Raw genomic sequence first — 24,369 nt, forward strand, 5'->3', positions numbered from 1 at the left:
TGCACAGTTGACTCTTGAACAGCACAGGTTTGAAATACATAGGTCCACTTATACATGGATACTTTTTTTTTGGTCTTTTTTTTTTTTTGCTATTTCTTTGGGCCGCTCCAGCGGCATATGGAGGTTCCCAGGCTAGGGGTCGAATCGGAGCTGTAGCCACCGGCCTACGCCAGAGCCACAGCAACACGGGATCCAAGCCGCGTCTGCAACCTACACCACAGCTCACGGCAACGCAGGATCGTTAACCCACTGAGCAAGGGCAGGGACTGAACCCGCAACCTCATGGTTCCTAGTCGGATTCATTAACCACTGTGCCACGACGGGAACTCCTGATAATTTTCAGTAGTAAATGCTACCATACTACATGGTTGGAAGTTGGTTAAATCTGCAGATGCAGAAAAATGGCAGATATGTAGGGCAAACTATAAATTATTCTTGAATTAACCTTGCATTGGTCATTTAATGATCAGTTGTATGTTATTTGAAAAGTTTGATAGGCATCATGGATTGTGCTTCAAAAGATTGTGACAGATTGTATTCTTTCTAATATTACGAGTGATTTCAGAATATTGGAAAGTGTTTCACTTGAGGAAGAAGGTTATCTATATTTTGCTACAAGACTTCTGATAATGAAGAATTCAGTATCTATCAGGATAGATTTTTCCTATTTGTAGTTTGTTTGGATTGTTAGGAAAATGCTTACGGAACCGTATGGGCAGTGTTTCATACACTGACTATTCTGTGTAGAATTTTAAATTCATTTAGTTCCACAAGTATTTGTAGAGTTCTTTCTCTATGGTTCACCAGATGTTGGAGGGTGGATAATTAGAAGTGAATGAGACAGACTACCTGTTCTCAAAAACACCCTCAGTATCATAGGAGAGAAACATATTTAAAAGACAGATTATAATGCTTTGGTCCACCCCATAATAGAAATCTATATAAAATATAGAAAGACGTGTAGAGAAGGGAGATATTAATTTTACAGTTTTAGGGACAGGGCAGTAGGAACGTTTCACAGAAAGAGCAGTAACTTGTTTGGAGTCAACATTGAATAAATGAGAATTGTTGCACCAAGAGAGAAATTGTATGCAAGGCAGAGAGAAAAAAGTGATGTATAGGAGTTCCCATTGTAGCTCAGTGGTTAATGAACCTGACTAGTGTCCATGAGGACCCTTGTTTGATCCCTGACCTTGGCGCTCAGTGGGTTAGGGATCTGGTGTTGCCATGAGCTGTGGTGTAGGTGGTAGCTCGGATCCCACCTTGCTGTGGCTCTGGTGTAGGCAGGCAGCTACAGCTTCGATTTGACCCCTAGCTTGGGAACCTCCATGTGCCATGGATGCAGCCCTACAAAGAGCAAAAAAAAAAAAAAAAAGGCAGTGTGAAAATTTGCTAACATTATTAAGTTTATATTCTCTTAGATGGGCAAGTCAGTTATTTGCCGTTTCTACATTATGGATTGCACATTGCTCCTGCAGGTTAAAAATGCCATGTTAGCAGGAGCCAAAGGAATCATCTTATACTCAGATCCAGCTGACTACTCTGCCCCTGGGGTACAGCCGTATCCCAAAGGATGGAACCTTCCTGGAACGGGAGTCCAGAGAGGAAATGTGTTAAATTTAAATGGTGCTGGTGACCCGCTCACTCCAGGCTATCCAGCTAAAGGTAATAGATGAGCCGATATGGTCTATTAATTTTTGCAGAAATACTGCTTGCCCTTACAGAAGGCATTTATAGAATAACATTAAAACTGTGTCAGTTATATTTAGGATTTATGTTGCTAGGAATTCAAAAACATTTCCCTTTTAGTATTTCAGTTACTAAATTTTCATGAGGTGTGGACATGGGGAGGGGAGGGGTCAATTCAGTTCTCTCTCTACCTTTAGTGGAGGTTCGGAAATACAGATCTTCCTGTCCAAAGTAACAGCACTCTTACCAAACTAAAACTTAGGGTTTCTGAACTGCCTAGTGGTGTTATGCTCTAGACCACACATTTCTATTTTTAAAAGTACCAATGAGTTTGTTTGTGTTATTTAATATGTAAAGTGAAGCGTTCTGACGTTCGTGTAACCATCTCCACAATTAAGTAATGAACATACCCATTACCCTCCAAATGTCCCCAGACCTTTTTGTATTGCCATCCTCTCAACTCTTCCTACCCCTCCCCTGCCCATCCCTAGGCAATTATCAATTTGCTTTCTCTCAGCATAATTATTTTGAGATTCATCTATGTTGATGCCTGTGTCCATAGTGCTCTCTCCCTTCCTTCTTCTGTCTCTCTTTTTTCTGAGTAGTAGTCCAGTGAATGGATATTCTGCAATTTGTCTATTCACTTGTTGGAAATTTGGATTCCTTTCCATATGTGGGATATTACACATAGAACTGCCATGAACGGTTGTATGTAAGTCTTTTTCTACATGTATGCTTTTGTTTTTCTTGAGTAAATACGTAGAAGTGGATTTGCTGGATAGTATGAAGATGTTTACTTTTAAAACACATTTTCAAATTGTTTTCTGAAGTGGTACCGTTTTACACTCTAGCAACAGTATGTGAGCGTCCCGTTTGCTGCCTCCTTGTCAACACTTAGCGCGGTTGATCTTTTTAACTTTCATTCCAATAGTTCTGTCAGTCCTCCAAGTTACAGTTCTTTTTTAGAGGTTTTGTGGATACAGTTGGATTCTTAACCCACTGTGCCATAGCGGTAACTCCCATGTGAATTTTGGAACCGACTCATCAATTTCTACTAAAAAGCCTTCTGCGAAGTTGATTGAAATTGAATTAAACCTATAGGTCGCTTTGGGGAGAAATGACATCTTTAAAAACATTGGCTTTTCTGATCAGTTAACATGGTACAACTCTTCATTTACTAGGTATTCTTTAATTTCTCTCAGCATGTTTGTAGTTTCACTGTACAGATCCTGCCTTTTTTTTCCACATTTGTTCATAATCTTTTCGTAGTTTCATGCTATTTTAAATTTATGTATATATACATATATAAACACATAAATATATATACACATAAATATATTTATATTTATACACATAAATATAAATATATATACATACATACATAAATATATATATATTTTGTCTTTTTGCCTTTTCTAGGGCTGTTTCCCGTGGCATATGGAGGTTCCCAGGCTAGGGGTCTAACCAGAGCTGTAGCCACCGGCCTACACCAGAGCCACAACAACTCGGGATCTGAGCCACGTCTGCAACCCTACACCACAGCTCACGGCAATGCCAGATCCTTAACCCGCTGAGCAAGGCCAGGGATCAGACTCACAGCTGCATGGTTCCTAGTCGGATTCGTTAACCACTGCGCCACGACAGGAACTCCTAAATTTATATTTTAAATTTCAATTTCCAATTGGCTATTACCACTAAATAGACATATTTTATTTCTAGAAGAAATATATTGATCTTGTATTCTAAGAACTTGTTACGCTCAATAATTTGTTCTACGAGGTTTTTTGGATTTTATCAGGGTTTTTGGATAGATGATAATCTCATTTTAAATACAGAGTTTTATTTCTTTTCTTTTTTTTTTTTTTTTTGCTATTTCTTGGGCCGCTCCAGCGGCATATGGAGGTTCCCAGGCTAGGGGTCGAATTGGAGCTGTAGCCACCAGCCTACGCTGGAGCCACAGCAACGCGGGATCCAAGCTGCATCTGCAACCTACACCACAGCTCACGGCAACACCAGATCGTTAACCCACTGAGCAAGGGCAGGGACCGAACCCGCAACCTCATGGTTCCTAGTCGGATTCGTTAACCACTGCGCCACGACGGGAACTCCAAGCTGTGGGGTTTTTATAGATTCTTTGTATCAGATTGAAGAGGTTCACCTCTATCCTAAAGTGCTATGACGTTTTAATCTTAGCATATTTATCTAGCAATATATATTGAATTTTGTCAAATATTTTTACTGCAGCTATTGAAATGATCACAAGTTGTTATTTACTTTTTTAAAGTTATACAGATTGATTTTTGAATGGTAGACCCAAACCTGGGATAAACTCTACATTATTATTATATATATGTTATTATATAATAATATTATCATATATTGTTGGTATATTGTTAGATTTGTGCTAAAAGCATTTTAAGAATCTGTCTTTAGACATAAGAGAAGTTGGACTCTTGGTTTATTCTCTTGTAATATCTCTGTCTCATTTTGATATTAGAATGTTGGCCTCATGAAATGAGTTGGGAACTATTGTATCTCCTTTATTTTTTGCAGGTATTTATATAGAATGGGGTAGATTTTTTGTCTGTAAATGTTTGGTAGAATTCTTCAGTGAATCTATATGGGCCTGACCTTTTGTTGGTAGGAATGTTTTTAATTGCAAATTAAATTTCATATATATATATATATAGAGAGAGAGAGGGGCAGTTTAGGTTATCTGTTTATTCTTGAGTGTGCTTTGGTAGTTTGTGTCCTTTAAGGATTTTGTCCATTTCTTCTAAGTTGTTGAATTAATGGGCATAGAGTTTTTCATAATAATCTCCCCCTTCTCTCTCTTGTCTGCAGGTACTGGAGTACTAGTCTCTTCTTTATTCCTGATGTTGGCAGTTTTATATCTTTTTTCCTTCTTTTCCTGATCTGTCTTGCTAGAGATTTATCAATTTTATTAATCCTCTCAGAACAAGCTTTGGATTTCATTGACAAACTCTATTTTTCTATTTCCTATGTATTATATTTCTACTCTGATCTTTAATATATCCTATTTCCTGCTTATTTTTGCTGCATTTGCTCTTATCTAGTTTCTTAAAGTGGAATTGGATGTCATTTGTTTGAAACGTCCCTTTTTTCTAAGAGAGGTGTTTTAATGCTGTGCAGAACTCTATTTTGGCTGAAAGCAAAAGGCCCAATTAGGTTTTAAGCCTGACAGACTTTTTCAGTTTCCTTTAGGAAGAATATTGTGTTACTATTTGAATAAGATCACTTATTCTCAACAGCTTATAAATTCCCTTTTTTATAGTTCTTTATAGTTCAGAATCTGGGACACATTTTCCAGGTAGTTTCTCTAAGAAGGATTCAAGATATCCTTGAGGAAATAAAATATTCTTGTAAAATTCAGGAGAATTATGAGATGTCAAAGCAAGTTTGGGAGTCTATAATTTCTGTAATTGTTTTTACCTTAGAATAGAAATGATTTGGAGTTCTCTTGTTAGGCTAAGGATCTGGCATTTTCGCAACAGTGGCTTGGCTTGTGCTGTGGCCGTGGGTTTGATCCCTGACTCGGGAACGTACATATGCCATGGGCACAGCCAAAAAAAAGAAAAAAAAAAGACTTAATTTCTTACTGTCAAATTAAATGGACCGTATTAGATAAACAATCATTGACTTTTGGGGAACTTTAAATTCTGAGTATAATTTCAAACAGGAAATCTGCAAAAGTAATAAAAGAAATTCCTTTATACCCTTTGCTCAGATTCTTCAATTGTTTTCCCTTTATGCAATTGATTTTTGTAGAGTACACCTTCAGACTTGATGTTGAAGATGGAGTGGGAATCCCCCAAATCCCTGTGCATCCCATTGGATATAATGATGCAGAAATAATACTACGGTATAGTTTTCTAGTTGGGTTTGAGAATACTTTACCTTCATATGTCCGTTTTCTCTTCTAAAACCAATGCGACCTAATTATGTTAAAACGAAAGTCTTTTATCATTTTATCAGGATGACTGCTGAAGTAGGAATAATAAAACACACCTTCTTTTTATTCCTTTAAGAGAAGAGCAGCCAGTTTAATGACTAAGAAAACATCGCTTTGCTACAAATGAAAGTCTTGACAGCAAAAACTATATCCAAAGATGAAAATGCTGATTTGAGATTTTTCAAGTAGTTAGATTTTTTTAGGCCTTCATTTGATCTTTGCATTTGACCGGCATTTAAAAAAAATGTGATAATGTCTACCACTCACTAGGTGTGTGAACTTGTGCCAGTTACTCAGTCTGTGTCTGATTCAGGCTCCTAAAATGAAGACAGAAATAGTTTCTCCCTTATGGAGTTACTATAAGAAGCAGATGAGCTCATGCATGTCAAGTGTCTATAATATGATAAACATTCAATTAATGTTTGTTTCATTTTCTAACTGCTGTTCCTTTTCAAGTCTTCCGACTTCTATTTTTTTTTTTAATGTATGTGCCAGTACAGTTTAATAATTGCTTTATGGGAGGCTACTGTGTAATCGCCTTCCCTAGCAGTTACTTTCTTCCCATTCACACAGTCATGAATTTCATAGGTTCAGGATTTCTTAGACCTAATGCTTTCCTAGATACATCATCAAAGTCCAAGTAAAGAGACTGATGCTTCCTGTTTCCGCTCACTCTTTTGGTTGTTTTCTCCTTAGCTCTTATCACTAACATATTCGGTATTTTTCTTTTTTTTTCTTTTTTTGTCTTTTTGCCTTTTCTAGGGCCGCTCCCGTGGCATTTGGAGGTTTCCCAGGCTCGGGGTCAAATCGGAGCTGTAGCTACCAGCCTATGCCAGAGCCACAGCAACATGGGATCCGAGCCGCATCTGCAACCTACACCACAGCTCACGGCAACGCCGGATCCCTAACCCACCGAACAAGGCCAGGGGTCGAACCCCCAACCTCATGGCTCCCAGTCAGATTCATTAACCACTGCGCCACGACGGGAACTCCTCAGTATTTTTCTTATCTCAGTTATGGCTCTCTCACTAGACTGTATACTCCACAAAGGAAAGGAATTTTACAGTACCTGCCACCTAGTAAATCCTCAATATATATTTGTTAAATGAATGAATGAAATGTCTCATCAGCACACTTCATGGTTTCTTCTGAGAAAGCCTGATGCTCAGCCCTTTTCTGTCGTTTTCATTTTCCCTTGACAGCTATTTAGGAGGAACTGCTGCCCCAGATGAGAGCTGGAAGGGAAGTCTTAATGTGGATTACAATATCGGCCCTGGCTTTGCAGGGCATGATACTTTCAGGTAATTTTATGTTACTTTACTATCATAGAAAAAAATATATGCATGTATTTTTGCTTTTTAGGGCCACACCCGTGGCATATAGAGGTTCCCAGGCTAGGGGTCCAGTCAGAGCTGCATCTGCCGGCCTACACCACAGCCACACAACGCGGGATCCAAGCCGTGTGTCTGCAACCTACACTCAAGCTCATGGCAACACCAGATCTTTAACCCACTGAGCAAGGCCAGGGATGGAACCTGCTTCCTCGTGGATGCTAGTCAGATTCATTTCCCCTGAGCCACAACGGGAACGCCAAGATTTATATGTTTAATGGAAAAAATGTCAAGATAACTCTTCTGCTGTATGTATTTTGCTTATATTTTTCTCATATTTCATAACAAACTATTGATCATGTTATATCACTTAAGAGTTACTTATGGTGTAAGAGTTCCAATGGTAATATCACAGGATTTGATTTGTAAATATCACAGATTACTACCTTGTAGTTACGGGTTTAACATTTTAACCTCCTTTTTCACCTGTTTTTAAAACTGTTTCTCAGATAAGTGTCAAAATGCCTGTAAAGCACTAGGTTAAATTCAGGGATGGAGTGAAGAGAGGAAAGGAATCAACCTTTATTGATCCCTTCCTGTGTGGGTAGGTTAGATGAGTAAGTGTAACTGGTTTAAGGCTCAATATATTTATCATTTTGGTTATTACTGTTATGAATCCATGACAGCATTGTTGTAGAGAAGGAGCGATCCCAGAATGTGTGTTCATTGAGCTTCTTTTTACCGAAAGAGTAATACTTTTTCCCCTGGATCAAGATAGGAGGAAATGCCAGCTGCGGAGAACAGCTTGTACAGATCGGGAAACAGCCTGGCATGATCAGAACGTTCAGTTCTTTGATTTGCTTGAAATGTAGAGGGAAAGGGAAACGTAACACTGATGATTCAGATAAGATATGGCCGTTTTTCTTAAGTTAACATTATTAAACCAGTCTTGTTTGCTAACAATTTACCTTAATGTGAATTTAGATTCTTGGCATCCTTTTGAAGTTCTATAAGAGTTTTTTTTTTTTTTTTTTTTTTAAATTTCAGAACTTTTAAAGTATTTAATTTTAGTTTACAGGAATTTTGCAAATATTTTAGATAAGTGCTTCTCTCGAACTCAATTAGAATGGAGTTCCTTTAATAGGAGACTTTATTATCTAATTATTAATACCCTCTAGAGATACACCATGAAAGATGTAGGCCTTTCTGATTTATAAACAGACACATACAGACACAGAGAAAGCAAAAATAAATAGCTTGAATCACTGTTCAAGAGGAAACTCAGAAATTTTCCCCTAGTCAGAATATCCAAAAGATTTTCAGCTTCACCACGGGCACAAATTCCCGTTTGATTTGAACTCAAAATGGACAGATACACACATTTTAAAAGAAAATTGTTAAAAATAAGACATTTCTCACCTAGCAGAAATCTTGATAATCTTTTGATCCATTTAGAGAGATTACCAAATGATCAGATATGAAACTAGTTTCCTCAGTGTTGCCACCACAGGTGGAGAATAACTTAACTTCTGTAAAGAAACTGGAAACGTAAACAACACACAAAATCAGTAGAAAATAGTTAAGTTAGAGATACAAAGATTCAGCAAAGATAAAATTCTGTTGCTGCTTGGGATTTACGTCTGTGAGGCAAAGGAAGGCATGTCTGGATTTAAGCTGCTTGTTCTTGGTTCTTCAAGAAGAATCCATTGTACATCTCAGTGGGACTTCTAAAAATGATAAAGGATTTTTTTTTTTTGTCTTTTATCTTTTCAGGGCTGCACCTGTGGCATATGGAGGTTCCCAGGCTCAGGGTCTAATCGGAGCTGTAGCTGCCGGCCTACGCCAGAGCAACGCCAGATCTGAGCTGCGTCTGTCATTACACCACAGCTCATGGCAACGCTGGATCCTTAACCCACTGAGTGAGGCCAGGGATCGAACCTGCAACCTCATAGTTCCTAGTCGGATTTGTTTCCGCTGTGCCATGTTGGGAACTCCTGGACTTTTTTTTTTTTTTTTTTTAAAGTAAAACCATAATCCTCATACAAATACAAAATGTGTGTAAAAATTTTATTTAATGCATGAATTTGTAAGGGGACTAGAAAGGAGTTCAAAGGAGAATTCAAAGAGGATACAAAAAATGAGCTCATTAGCTGAAAAGAGTGTGCTTAATAGCAGAAAAATAGATTTCTTCCACATTGGGGGAGGAAAGTCAATTGAACATTCACTGGACAAACTGTGCATTTCAGTGGACATGAATTGCTTGTCTAATTACATTTCTACAGAGTCATAAAATAGTCAACGACAGTGACATTGATCGGCACAGATAACTCTGATGGATGAGCTAGGGTGGTTCTTAGTCTTTCTATATAGGAGTCTATTCATTCAATTTACAATTATTGAGTATTTACTACACCCCTAGCATCCTTTTGGGTAAGAGGGATTCAGCAGTGAACAAAATAGGTAAAAAAAAAAAAAATCTCTTCCCTATGAAGCCTGTATTCTAAAGTTCAGTTTATTCGGAACATGATAAATTTGAAGTGATAGTGGAACAAATATAGCTGACCCCTAAACAACTCAGGGGTTGGGGGACTGCCCCCCCACCCCATAAATAATCTGTGTGTTACTTTACAGGGAGCCATCTGTTATGTGAGGTTTCATGTTTGTGTATTCAAACAACTGTTTGAATCCTAGGAACTATATATAGAATTTTATGGAAGAGGACGCTTTTTTTTTTTCCCCTCTTCTTTTTAGGGCTGCACCTACAGCAATTGGAAGTTCCTGGGCAAGGGGTCAAATTGGAGCTACAGCAGCTGGCCTGTGTCACAGCCACAGCAATATCAGATCTGAGCTGCATCAGAGACCTACACCACAGCTTATGGCAATGCTGAATCCTTAACCCACTGAGTGGGGCCAGGGATTGAACCTGCCTCCTCATGGATACTAGTCAAGTTCTTAACCCACCGAGCCCCAATGGGAACTCCAGAGGACACTCTCACTGCAGCCTGCCTGCTGACTGGAGAAGGCTGTTCTGAGTGGACTCAGCGAAGGAAAGGAAATCAGGCAGGGAAGGAAAGGTGCCCTTCTGAATTGAACTTTAGCTGTCAGGGCAAGTCTTATGGTGGTTGCAGATGGGAGGCTCTGTTTTTGGAAGGTTCAAATCCAGCACAGGGGTTCCATGTGCCTTTATGGCTACATCCCTGACTGATGTGCCATTAGGTAGGTCAGTGTCACTCAAATTCCTGGCCAGTCAGACTCCTGCAGCAAGGAGTCTCAAATGGAGGATCAGGTTCTTCTGGAAGTAATTCCTTTTGCTTGGGAAGGGGTAGACACCCCAAAGCCAGTCTCCTAAGTTGTCTGGAATTTTGGGAACTTCAGTTGCCTAGCCCACACTGTTCACACCGACCTCACTGGAAGCCATAGCAGCACCTCCCTAGATAATTCTTTTAGACTCTTTTGGAGTCACGGGCACTAAAAACTAGAAAGATGCAAGGACTAAAGAAGTGGATGAGCTGCTTTGACAATCCAAGCAGACAGCCTATGTTTATTTTCATGTTTAGAATAAAAGGGATTTTTCCACATTCTGCATTGTTACATCATTCTTTTCTAATTTTCTTCATTTAATGGCCGAACATCAATGAAGTTGGCTTTCTAACTAATAGATTGGACTTATATATTTAGAAATACGTGCCAAACAATATTTCTGCATTTTGCTATTTTTCTCTCAGCAACAAAAATAAATCTTATATTCAATGTCTTAAAGTGCAAAAAACACCCAAAGGCACTTTTAGCTGAATGTTGCGCATGAATTAAATATGTATTCGGAATGTACTTTTGGAGGGAAAAATCAGATCAGAATTTTCACCTAACAATATACAGGTTTTAACTTGTCAGTTCTTCTATTTTTATTTATTTATTTATTTATTTCTCAATGAATTTATCACATCTGTAGTTGTATAATGATCATCACAATCCAATTTCACAGGATTTCCATCCAACCACCCAAGCACAACCCCCCACCCCCCCAAACCGTCTCCTCCGGAGACCATAATTTTTTCAAAGTCTGTGAGTCAGCATCTGTTCTGAAAAGAAGTTCAGTCTGTCCTTTTTTCAGATTCCACATGTCAGTGAAAGCATTTGATGTTGGTGTCTCATCGTGTGGCTGACTTCACTCAGCATGATAATTTCTAGGTACATCCATGTTGTAAGAATGCCGGTATTTCATTCCTTTTAATGGCTGAGTAATACTCCATTGTGTATATGTACAATATCTTCTTGAGCCACTCCTCTGTCGATGGACATTTGGGTTGTTTCCATGTCTTGGCTGCTACAAACAGTGCTGCAATGAACATCAGAGTGCATGTGTCTTTGCGAGTCATGGTTTTCTCTGGATAGATGCCCAGGAGTGGGATTGCTGGATCGAATGGTAGTTCTATTTTGAGTTTTCTGAGGAAGCTCCATACTGCTTTTCACAGTGGTTGCACCAATTTACAATCCCACCAACAGTGTACTAGGGTTCCTTTTTCTCCACACCCTCTCCAGCACTTGTTTGTAGACTTTTGGATGATGGCCATAATGGCTGGTGTAAGATGGTACCTCATCGTGGTTTTGATGTGCCTTTCTCTAATCATGAGTGATGTTGAACATCTTTTCATGTTTTTTGGCCATCTGTATGTCTTCTTTGGAGAACCGTCTGTTTAGATCTTCTGCCCATTTTTGGATGGGGTTGTTTGTTTTTTGGGTATGGAGCACAGAAGGTGTTTGTAAATGTTGGAGGTTAATCCCTTGTCCGTTGATTCATTTGCAAAGATTTTTCTCCCATTCTGTGGGTTGTCTTTTCATTTTGTTTAGGGATTCCTTTGCTGTGCAGAAACTTTTTGGTTTGATTAGGTCCCATTTGTTTCTTTTTCTTTTTGTTGTTGTTGTTGTTGTTGTTGTTGTTGCTATTTCTTGGGCCGCTCCCGCGGCATATGGAGGTTCCTAGGCTAGGGGTTGAATCGGAGCTGTAGCCCCCAGCCTACGCCAGAGCCACAGCAACGCAGGATCCGAGCCGCGTCTGCAACCTACACCACAGCTCCCGGCAACGCCGGATCGTTAACCCACTGAGCAAGGGCAGGGACCGAACCCGCAACCTCATGGTTCCTAGTCAGATTCGTTAACCACTGCGCCACGACGGGAACTCCCCTTCTTTTTCTTTTTATTGTCATTCCTCTAAGAGGTGGATCTGAGAAGATGTTGCTGTCATTTATGTCAGAGAGTGTTTGGCCTATGTTTTGCTCTAAGAGTTTGATAGTGTCTGGGCTTATGTCTAGGGCTTTAATCCATTTGGAGTTTATTTTTGTGTCTGGTGTTAGGGAGTGTTCTCATTTCATTCTTTTCCATGTGGCTGTACTGTTTTCCCAGCACCACTTATTGAACAAGCTGTCCTTTCTCCATTGTATATTCTTGCCTCCTTTGTTATGGATTAGTTGGCTGTAGGTGCGTGGGTGTCAGTTCTTCTAAAATGAACTAAAAATGAGAACCTTCTGAGATTCCCTGCCCACCTCTTGCAAGCCTGTCATAGGTAAAAAGTTACTTTGTTCCCTTATAAAAAAGGGGCTCAACGTATTCCCATTTTGGATTTATAAAATGTGAACGGCATTTTTTTTCTGTGTTTCTGAGTTTGATTATACGTCCCCATGAATTCTAATTTGGTTAATTGTAATTGATTAATGAATATTTTTATTACTCAATGAATTTATTACATTTATAGTTGTACAATGATCATCACAATCCAATTTTATAGGATTTCCATCCCACACCCCCAGCGCATCCCCCAACCCCCCAAACTGTCTCCTTTGGGAACCGTAAGTTTTTCAAAGTCTATGAGTCAGTATCTGTTCTGCAAAGAAGTTCATTGTGTGCTTTTTTCAGATTCCACATGTCAGTGATAGCAATGAATGAATATTTAAAAGGCAAGCCCAAATCAGATCGATAGTGATGGCCTGGAAAAGTTTCATCATGTAGTTGTCATGTACATTGTAGCAGGTGCTTCCCAAGTTGCCAGTTAACAGTAGAATTTGTGATGTTTCTTATGGGCAGCCCTCAGTCAGCTCTTTAACAATGCACTGGTAGACTACTTCAGTAATCTAGAAAAAAGTTGCCAAATTGTAGGAATTAATATAAATATAAAACACATGAAAAATAAGCTTCTTTGTCTTTTAATAGATAACAGGTTATCTTGTTTATTTTTGTAATTATGTAGCGTATATTTACAAATTTTAGAATGAATACCCAAGGCAAGTTGAATAATAGAATATTTTGAATTAAAAAAAATAGAATATTTTGAATTTTAAATAATTATCAACAATAGAGCTATGAGGGAGGAAAAATATAAAATCTTGGTATTTGGTTTTTAAAATTTAATTTTGAAATTTAAAAAAGGTGCACGCTTAATACCTGATGTCTGAACTTAGAGATGGCTCAACAATATTAGCAGTTGCTGAATTCAGGTGGTGGGTATATGGGAATTTATCATCCTGTCATGCAGTTATCTGTACTTTTGAGATTTTTTATAATAAAACATTGGAAGAAAGCTATTAGACTTAAAAGCTCTCTATGAAGTAATTCATTCCCTTTGACATTCTAGGAAGGTTAAAATGCATGTTCATAACATCAATCAAATCACAAGGATTTACAATGTGATTGGAACTATCAAAGGATCTGTGGAACCTGGTGAGTAAGTGAATTTTTAAAAACATTTTGTTTTTACAAAGATTAAAAGAGTAAGAGAAGATACATTTTAGTCAACGATTGATTTTTTTTTTTTTCTGGCCGATGTGAAACAAATTGGAAAAAAAAGTACGATTCTGAAGGAAGCCTCTGCTTTATAGTGTTGATTATTTTCTATAGGGAAACTCATGCAAGAGGAAGTTTAATTTAGAGATTTTTTTTTTTCCCCTGCTTTTTAGGGCTTTGTTGGCAGCAGCATCTGGAAGTACCTAGGCTAGGGGTCACATTGGAGCTGCAGCTGCTGACCTATGCCATAGCCACAGCAATGCAGGATCTGAGGCACATCAGTGACCTACACCACAGCTCATGGCAATGCCAGATCCTTAACCCACTGAGTGGGGCCAGGGATTGAACCCGCATCCTCATGGTTACTAGTCGGGTTCATTGCCACTGAGCCAAACAGGAACTCTTCATTTAAAAACATAATTTACTACTCTTTATAGTGCATTCGAAGCTATAGTTCATTTGAACACATTCCTTTCCAGACAGGTATATTATTCTGGGAGGTCATCGAGACTCCTGGGTATTTGGAGGTATTGACCCAACCAGTGGGGCTGCTGTTTTGCAAGAAGTTGCCCGGAGTTTTGGAAAACTGATGAGTAGAGGCAAGTAATGTTTCTTTGATGGGTGATGACGAAAAGTGACTCACTGGATTTTCCCTGGTTTTTGGGCAGGTGTACCTAACTGTGTATGTTAATAACAATGATTACAGGATGGAGACCAAGAAGAACCATCATTTTTGCCAGCTGGGATGCAGAAGAGTTTGGACTTCTGGGTTCCACAGAATGGGCTGAGGTAAATAAGACAGAGAAGTTCCTGTTTTCTTGCTCAACAGGGAACAAATACATGTATCTCAGGATAAGCACAAATAGTTTCCATTAAAATTGAATATGGCTTTAATTTGGATAAAAACCCAAGAAAATTTCAGAAATGGCATTTGTTTTTACTTTCGTGTCAGATTGACAAAACAGAATGTCCTCTTAATTACTGGGCCATAAACAAATGTATTTTTCATTGTCAAACTGTTTTAGTTTCTATTTGTATTTCTTTCATGAAAATTCTGTAAGCCCAGAAAGTAGTCAGAACTAGCAAGCTGTTTCCGACAAGTGAATTAATGTATCGAAAAGGTGATACAGATCCTAGGAGCTAATTTTCGAGTTTTGAAGTCTCCTTGGATTTCTTCTATGTAGGCCAACATAAAATGTTCTGTTACAGTGACTAGACTTTGATTATAATTTCACCTTTACAAGTTCCACATGTAATTGTAACCATAGGTATATTTGACCATTAACAAAAGTGCCTTATTGTTGAATATAAAGGTGATAATTTTGTAAATTGAGTTACTAAAACTTTATGATCTCAAGGGGTTACTTTTTTCCTTCAGATATGGGTTAATTTTCGTTTGTCACTGCCTTGTAATGCTTTAAGTGTTTCTCCTAGGCTCCCTTCTTTCATCTTCTTCCCTTAGCCTCTCTGTTGGGTAACTAAGTTCTTAAAAGTGCCAAGGTAAGCTCGTGCATTTTTATAAAGGCAGGTGCACCACAAAGCACCTTTTCTCCACTATCCTCTAACTTTTATTTTAATGCATATCCTATGTTTCTTGCCATTGTCTGCTGTTTAAAATGCTTTCCTTCTGGCTCATTTCCTCTTACTTTACTTTAAAATAATAATACGAATTACATAAATAGGGGAGTAAAATCATACACAGTTACATGTATCACGTACCATTTGATTCCATTTACATTACAAAGTTTTATAATTATGTTGGTATTATGAACATGCATTTTAGAATCGACTTAATTTAGATGAATCGAATTTCATTCAGGTCATTTACTTTTAGAAGTAGGTAATTTCTTATGACTACATGTATAAATACATGTCTCTGTTTGTATAATTTCAATAGCTTAAAATAAAGATAAAATAAATCCAGGGTTCAAGATAATATGCCTGTGGAGTTCCTGTTGTGGCTCAGCAGGTTACAAACCCGACTTGTATCCATGAGGATGTGGGTTCGATCCCTGGCTTCATTCAGTGGGTTAAGGATCCGGCATTACTGTGAGCTGTGGTTTAGGTCGCGGATGCAGATTGGATCCTGCGTTGCTGTGGCTGTGGTGTAGGCCAGCAGGTGCAGCTCTGATTGGACCCCTAGCCTGGGACCTTGCATATGCCACGGGTGCAGCCCTAAAAAGCCAAAAAAAAAAAAAATCATATGCTTGTATTAGTTTAAATACATGTGTGTTAAAAGACCATTTCAATAATGTTTCCAGTTTTCTACAAGATGCTTGATGATATTTGGCAGCATACTTACCTTTTTAAAATATAGTTAATGACGCTTCTTTATTTCTACTGTAAATCTGTTACAATGGAAATGCTGATTATAGCAGAGTCAGCTGTCATTTTGCCTGTGTGGGCAAGTGCAGAGGCAAGAATCCTTATTTGTGCGATAACCACTCATAGCTTTTATGTAACGTGTTCATATAAGGTAGGAAGCTAGAGAGACAAAAGCAAAGAGCTCTGTCATCATAGTACATCTCTAGGTGAGGACATTAGTCTTTCTCTGCTTTATCTTTCTAGGGTGAGTGTGTGAGACAGAGAGAGAGACAGCACAGGAGTGAGAGGAAGGGAAGGAGAGGAGGGAGAGAGAGAGAATCTTCTTTGATCTGCTGTCCATCTTTCTCCTCCTCTAGTTTTTTTTCTCTATCCCCCTCTGCTTTTTATTTGTTGTTTTTCTTCATCATATCTTTTATTAAATATTTAGAATAATGGAAATTTCCAGCTTCTTACTTGTAAAATGATTTGCTTGGATATCCAGATGAGTAATCTCACACTTTAATGTATGTAGGGATTGCCAGGTATAGCTTTTTAAAAAAATACAGATTTCCAGGCCTTACTGTGAGCAATTCTTATTCAGTAGATCTGGGGTGGGGCTGAGAATCTGTGAGCCTTGCTCCTTCATATTCTGGTGCAGGCAAGCAAAGAACCACATTTTGAAAATACTTTTTCTCTGGGGCTCCCTATTGTTCCTAAAAGCAGTAGCTACAGCAGTAATATTTTTATTTCTGGTCTTAATTGCATCAATATTGTCAACCAACCAGTTAATAGCATTTTCTCAGAAATAATGGTTGAAGGGATAGGTATTTATTTTATAAAGGTGTTTGCAGACTACTCATACTAAGTTAATTTTGTTTACATTTCCACAAATGTAGATAATATGAGTTAAGTAACAGCTTTGCTTCAACTATAGGAGAATGTAAAAACACTCCAGGAGAGAGGTGTTGCTTATATCAACTCAGATTCATCTGTAGAAGGTAAATTTCAGATTGTTATTAAATAGTGTACCATTGTGTAAGTCTACAAATTCAACTTGTAAACCATCTAAGATTATCCTTTTCCGATGAGATAGCTAAATAAAACCTTCATTTTCCATTTTACCAGTGAGAAAATCATTGTGATTCAAATGAATCAGTATGATTAATAAATAAGCTATTGATCCTAATTTTTTTTTTAGTAATTTACCATTTGCTTATCTCGGATTATTACTTAAAACTCTAGTATTTTATCACAGTCTTCCTGTGTAGTTTTATTATTTTGCTTTTTGGGGCTGCACCTGCAGCATATAGAAGTTCCCAGGCTGGGGGTCAAATCAGAGCTACAGCCGCCGGCCTAGGCCACAGCCACAGCAACGCTGGATCCAAGCTGTGTCTGCAACCTACACCACAGCTCATGGCACTGCCGGAGCCCCGACCCACTGAGCAAGGCCAGGGTTCAAACCCACATCCTTATGGATACTTGGATGAATAGTTGGATTCATTTCCGCTGCACATGGCAGGAACTTCCTCTTCCTGTGTAGCTCTTTGAAGTGAGCACAAACTGCAGACTTCCTTTTGACCCTGACTTGTGACATTTGTATCTCTGGACTTTCACTGTATTAGGATTATTTCTAGATAAATGTCAGAGCACACTTAGTAGCTACTGGCATGCTCTAGCCCGATGTCTTGATCTATACTCCCATTGAAATGAATGAATGAAGAAAGAATACTGTAGCCTTACCACTTCCTTTGCCAAAGTCCCCCTAAGTGATACTGCCTTAATCAGAATGACCCTTGCTATTGCTATGGGAGCAGCAAAGTCCACCTATACCTTCTGTCCTCGTGTCCCTCTTGCTCCCAAAGAATTGTTTCCACCCTATTTTTAAATTCTGTGGAATGATGCCTTTAATTTGAAGTTTATTATGTCTTGTTTATAATTACCAAATACAGTGAGAATTAAATATAAATTGGAATTTCACTTGGACCTATTAAAATACTCTGTGTCTCATTTATTTTTCAGGCAATTATACTCTCAGAGTTGACTGTACACCCCTTCTTTACCAACTGGTGTATAAACTAACAAAAGAGGTATATAAGTAGATCCGTTTCAATGTTTTCTGATGAATAGATGAATGAATAACTCCTATTCTCTAAATTAGTGATACTTGTTTTTAAACTGGTGACAGACATAGCTGATTTGTATAAATAACACATCAGTACAAAATCTTTAACACACCATATACATATGCAACATAACTGTGAAAGTAATAGTGCTACTCTCTGTTCTAATAATAGTTCTTGATAATTATATATATTTGTTGTAATGTATGGGGTCTGTTGTTTCATCTGGCAGAGGCATTTCGATATAACAGAAAGGATGCTGAGCTGGAATGGAAAAGCCTTGGCTTTGAAGAGTGCCTTGGCCTCTCAGTTATTCTTTCAATAAGTATTCATTGTAAGTTTATTATGCATCAGACTCTGCAAAATAAATTCTAGCAGCATCAGTGATAAAAGGACAAGGTTACTGCATCCAAATACTTTGTAATCTAGAGAGGATACAGAGCTGTCAATGAGGAATTATGGTTCACTAGAATATTAGATGCCGTATACTATGGAGAACAATTGTGGAATAGAGACGCTGAAGTCCTGGGGTAGCTGGGGAAGTTGGGAAGCATTAGAGGGTGTTTATAGAAGAATAAATGGTTGGGCTTTAAAGGGAAGAATGTGAAAGTAAGGGAGAGGTTTTATCAGCAGAGGACCCAGTACTTAAAATAGATGCAGAGGAATGAAAGAACATATTTCCTGACCTGTAGGTAGCTCAGTATGTCCTAGGCAGAAGGTGTTGGTGAAAGACGGGTAAGAAATGGGGCATGACATACAGGCCACGGAGTTCAGAAATCTGCCGATGGAGAAAAATATAAGAATCTTTAACAAGATTGTACATTGTCATATTTGTTCATTATAGAAATTACTTTGCATCTGTGTAGTCAAGAGGTTAAACTTTACGTCTAAAAGCAAAAATGGAAATAATTCCACATGCTAACTTAGCACACAGGAATTTTATAAATATTATTGATATAAAAAGTACTTGGAAAACACTGATGTACTCTGGATCTCTAAAAATTATGTAATCTATTTGTTGAATATCTGTGTACTTCATTTGAATAATTATTTGATATATGTAGTTTTTAAAACTCATCAAATTCCAACTTTTTAAAAACATATAATTAGACTTTATAAAATCAGAGTTTTTCCTCACCCACCTGCCCTACAAAACCAGGACTTACATTGACAGTTTCAAGTTCAGCTTCTTAAATAGCGTATGTCTAAATTTCTTCCCCAGTGATTTCCTACTAAAAGAAATCTAAGCTGCCAGACCTTAAAGTTATGATACTTGTCAAAACTCTGAAATGTTTTTAGAGAGTTTACCAGTATAAGCAGGAAATTTTTTCCTAGGGACATGGCAAAATTACAAGTAGGCAGAGATGGAGTTCCCATCGTGGCACAGTGGAAATGAATCCGACTAGGAACCATGAGGTTGCGGTTTTGATCCCTGGCCTTGCTCTGTGGGTTAAGGATCTGGAGTTGCCATGAGCTGTGGCATAGGCCGGCAGCAACAGCTCTTATTAGACCCCTAGCCTGGGAACCTCCAGATGTCGAGGTGCAGCCCTAAAAAGACAAAAGACAAAAAAACCCCCCAAAACCAAAAACCAAGTAGGCGGAGATTATAAATGAACAAGAATTTGGGCTATAATTTTTTCCTGCCATTTGTAAAAGCGTATTTTTATATAAAGAATATGATTCACAAATGTACATAGAGATGAAAGTAGAAGTTGGTATTTGTTAACTAACACGTGGTTTTATGTTGGCATAAATTTAGTTGTTCTGCCTCTTATTCCCAGTATTTGATTTACCTTTCCAGATCTCCAGCCCTGATGATGGTTTTGAGAGCAAATCTCTTTTTGAAAGCTGGCTGAAAAAGGACCCTTCGTCTGAAAATAAAAACCTGCCTAGGTAAATTACTTGTATGTGTGGTTTCTCCCGCAGGATTAATTCTGAGTTCCTCCCTTTGTCCCTTGTTTCTCCAGACATGCCATTCTCAGATGCCTCAACAATTTGAGAGAGCAGATAAGTCTAGTTGGCAAATTTTTAGTAAAATTATTAAGCATTATTTTGCATTCTTGTGTACAATTAATTCAGATATGTAATAAATGAATGAATAAGTACAACGTGAAGTGATAATTATGAAGTGAAAATAATGATGGAGTATTTGTTTCTGTATGTGTTAAGAAGTGTTATCAGTAACCACCAAATTATGTCTGTACCTGTAGTCAGTTTAGATTTTATGTAAGAATTTATATTTTCTCATTTATACAACAGCTTTACTGAAGTTATATGACGGATGTTTGTTTGCTACTGCAATAGTATTTCTAAAACCAGCAGCAGAGGGTAGCAGTTTATAGCTTTATTCCATATTCGAAATAAGTCTTGTGAAAGTTTAAGTGCATGTCTATTATAAGTTTTAAATGCTTATTTAAAAAAATACTAAGTGGAAAAAAAAATTAAAAACATCCAAGAATTTCAATTTCAAAAATATGTTTAATAGTTTGAAAGTATAGAGTTAATTCTTAGTGCATATGTAATTATATATTCTGTTTTACTGACTTACCATTGTTGTATGAAGATTTTCTGTGTCATTACATGATATATATGTAGATGTATACAATTATTTTATAAGTAATATAAACTGCATGTATATAGTAGCTTCCTAGTTATATGCAAAGAAATATTATACTTAGATTTATTCCTGAAATAAACTAAGACACATTTAGATTCTTAGGGCAGTTTTCTTTTTTTTTTGTCTTTTGTTGTTATTGTTGTTGCTGTTGTTGCTATTTCTTGGGCCGCTCCCGCAGCATATGGAGGTTCCCAGGCTAGGGGTTGAATCGGAGCTGTAGCCGCCAGCCTACACCAGAGCCACAGCAACACGGGATCCGAGCCGCGTCTGCAACCTACACCACAGCTCACGGCAATGCAGGAATCGTTAACCCACTGAGCAAGGGCAGGGACCGAACCCGCAACCTCATGGTTCCTAGTCGGGTTCGTTAACCACTGCGCCACGACGGGAACTCTAGGGCAGTTTTCTTGCTATAGTTCTCTGAGGGCAAGAGATGACATATTATTTGATTTTTCCTTGAAACAAATACCATAAATGCTGAAGATCTGGAAGAAAGCATAGTTACTAAGCTGCCATATTTGGTGTCCCTGCCTGATGCTGGTTGTAATCAATACGGATTTATAGGTAATCATCTTTATCTATAAATAGTTGTGTGCTAAAAAGTGCTTCAAGGGTGGTGTATACCTTTTCTTCATTTTTATAAATGTGCCATACAGGATTCATTGTCCCATCTATTTAATTTTACATTATTTATTTATGCAATTATTTCTTCATGTGTGTATTATGTTCTGCATTTAGAATCAGCAAGCTGGGATCTGGAAGTGATTTTGAAGCTTATTTTCAGAGACTTGGAATTGCTTCAGGCAGAGTCCGTTACACTAAGAATAGGGTAAGCCATTTTATTAGTTTAGATAAGTAGCATTTCATCCACATTCTTTTGGTTAGGAATTCTGTCATTTAGTTGTTGGGCATCAGGCTCCAGGTGGACATGTGGCCTGGGGAAGATTCTAGGAATAGAGTTAGACTGCAGGTCCCTTTGTAGATGGACTAGGAAATAATTGGGGTTACTCTGTAATGTTCACCGCCAGGGTTATTCACGGAAGTGGTCGTCGACATTGTGTGCCAGGTACTTAGCTGGTTATCACTACCACGTGGCTTGTATCCTTTTCCTGATGCAGGCTGGTTGGAAGATCTAATTCTTCTTTTCTGATGTGCACTACCTGCTGTGCACCACGGCTGCTCAGATCCATTGATGATACGCGAGTACGTGGATATGTGAAACTATACCATGCTTGCTTGTGTGTGTTATACACTATGTCATAAACTAAACTGAAAATTACGTCAGTAGGCTCAAATTTGTCACAGGTTTTAATAATTTTCAAGTCATAATTGCAGCGTGCCAACATCTGGCTTGTTTAGTATACGTATCCCATGCAAATTTGACCATCCAGAAGAAGAGGGAATGAAGCAAAAAACAGATCCAAAATATCCCCCAAGTGCATAAATCTGTATACTAATACTCATTAAACTTCATACATAAAGATGTGCATTACCTCTTTCAAGACATGTTTACTTTTATACTGTCATCATTCTGAGCAAAGTTATCTGGTATCTAAGACAATGCAGACTCAAAGCAGAATATTAAATAGAAGGAGAGAGACCAATACAAGGATTCCTTTTAGTGATATGAAAAGCACAGTAGCAGTTAGGCAGACATAAGAAGTCAAAAATATTTTTGTGGAATACCGCTTGTGATCATGTTTATAATGGTAGTCCTTAATTTTGTAACAAGGGTTAAATGGCATTTGGCTATACACTATTTGGAAAGGCAGGGAAGGGGGTTAAATAGACAGCTGGCCATTGAAGAACTCAGGAGATAGGGGTGGCAACCCTTCCAGGAGTTGAAAATCTACATATAATGTGACATTCAGGATCGTGTAGTACTGTAGTACATACTTACTGAAAAAAACCCACGAATAAGTGAACCCCTGCAGTTCCAACTCATGTTGTTTAAGCGTCAACTGAATAATAATCCTTAACCTCTGTCCATACTTAGCTGCCTGGACCCTTTGATTCCCAATCAGTTGATGATTTTATTTACTTATATTTTTGGCTGAGGTGTGCAGTAGCTTGATGTGGGATCTCAGTTATCAGACCAGGGGTGGAACCCAGGCTACAGCTGTGAAAGTGCAGAGTCCTAACCACTAGACCACCAGGGAACTCCCTCAATTGATAATTTAAAACTGTGTTGATATGCAGTTTGAGTATATATGCCTTAATATTAGTTACCAATAAACAATAAGGAAAATTTTCAAGGAGCAATATTTTGAATGAAGATTACATGAAGTATAAAAGAAATAATGGTAAAATTTTAAATTGGTGAACATTTGGTGGTAGAGTTTTAGTTAATTAGACTTAACTTTTTTCCTTTTGTTGTGATAAAACTCAGTTTACCATATGGTTGTATTTTTTAACGGAGTCATTTTATGATTCCATAAAATATTACAATTTGAATACTTAATGTCTGTTCATACTCGGATCCCCTCCCCCATCTCTTTTTTTCTTTCTTTCTTTTTTTTTTTTTTTTAGAAAACAGATAATTACAGCAGCTATCCAGTGTACCATACAATTTATGAGACATTTGAATTGGTAGAGAACTTTTATGACCCCAAATTTAAAAAACAGCTTGCTGTGGCTCAGTTGCGAGGAGCACTAGTTTATGAGCTTGCAGACTCTAAAATCATTCCTTTCAATATACAAGACTATGCAAAAGCTTTGGAAATCTATGCAACAAGTATCTACAAATTATCCAAGAAACATGACCAAGAATTTAGACACCATGGAGTATCATTTGGTAAGAAATGGCTGAGCAGGTATTTTATAATGGTTATCTCCTGTCATAATCAAGGTATACTATTTCATCCTAGAATTTATCCCTGCCTCATTTATTGATCTTGAAAAACAAACAAACTTTAAACAACTATTAAAGAATGTGATTTAGGAGTTCCTGTCGTGGCTCAGGAGAAACCTGTGGTGTAGGTTGAAGGCATGGCTCAGATCTGGCCAGGCTGTGGCTGTGGTATAGGCCGGTGGCTACAGCTCCGATTTGACCCCCTAGCCTGGGAACCTTCAAATGCCACTGAGTGAAGCCTTAAAAAGCAAACAACAATAACGAAAAAGAATGTGATTTAGTTTGATGTTTGTAGGATGAATCCATTTTGCCAAGTTAGTGCTACAAACATTGGGTTGATAATTACTTTCTCTGTATTGCTGCCTTTAAAAATACTTTTTATTGTTATAAGAACAGTACTATTAAAATGTAACAGTATTACACAGAGAAAGCTACCAATCCCACTACATATGTGCATTGTAATTATTAATTATTATCATTATATTTATTACTCCATATATATTTTAGTGTTTACATGGAGGATTTTTTATGTCATTTGTGCATTCTTTCTTTTATATTCAAAATATTTTGTGGTTGCTATTCCACACCATACATCTTCAGCAAAGCAGCAGTGAAATATAGTGCAGCGTATGCAGGAGCACTGAGCTGCGGGGGTCCAGCCCCAGCAGCCAGGGAGTGTCGAAAGAGAGGATGGGCTACAAATGGCGCGG

General features: G+C 37.9%; 1 protein-coding gene across 2 annotated transcripts in view; it reads left to right on the plus strand.

Moving 5' to 3' along the window:
* NAALAD2 (N-acetylated alpha-linked acidic dipeptidase 2) overlaps positions 1 to 24,369 on the plus strand; it is a 56,154-nt gene that overhangs the window by 21,387 nt on the left and 10,398 nt on the right. Inside the window, exons 6-16 of one of the 2 annotated variants that reach the window (XM_047753674.1) lie at positions 1,479 to 1,665; positions 5,479 to 5,572; positions 6,865 to 6,963; positions 13,619 to 13,704; positions 14,247 to 14,366; positions 14,474 to 14,556; positions 17,006 to 17,069; positions 18,091 to 18,158; positions 19,993 to 20,084; positions 21,547 to 21,637; positions 23,338 to 23,602. In XM_047753674.1, the coding sequence (XP_047609630.1) occupies positions 1,479 to 1,665; positions 5,479 to 5,572; positions 6,865 to 6,963; positions 13,619 to 13,704; positions 14,247 to 14,366; positions 14,474 to 14,556; positions 17,006 to 17,069; positions 18,091 to 18,158; positions 19,993 to 20,084; positions 21,547 to 21,637; positions 23,338 to 23,602 (1,249 nt within the window). The remainder of the gene's footprint in view (positions 1 to 1,478; positions 1,666 to 5,478; positions 5,573 to 6,864; positions 6,964 to 13,618; positions 13,705 to 14,246; positions 14,367 to 14,473; positions 14,557 to 17,005; positions 17,070 to 18,090; positions 18,159 to 19,992; positions 20,085 to 21,546; positions 21,638 to 23,337; positions 23,603 to 24,369) is intronic. The other variant, XM_047753675.1, reaches the window with a different exon arrangement.

The sequence above is a fragment of the Phacochoerus africanus genome, chromosome 11 (genome assembly GCF_016906955.1).
Source record: "Phacochoerus africanus isolate WHEZ1 chromosome 11, ROS_Pafr_v1, whole genome shotgun sequence".
NCBI classification, from domain to species: Eukaryota; Metazoa; Chordata; class Mammalia; order Artiodactyla; family Suidae; genus Phacochoerus; species Phacochoerus africanus.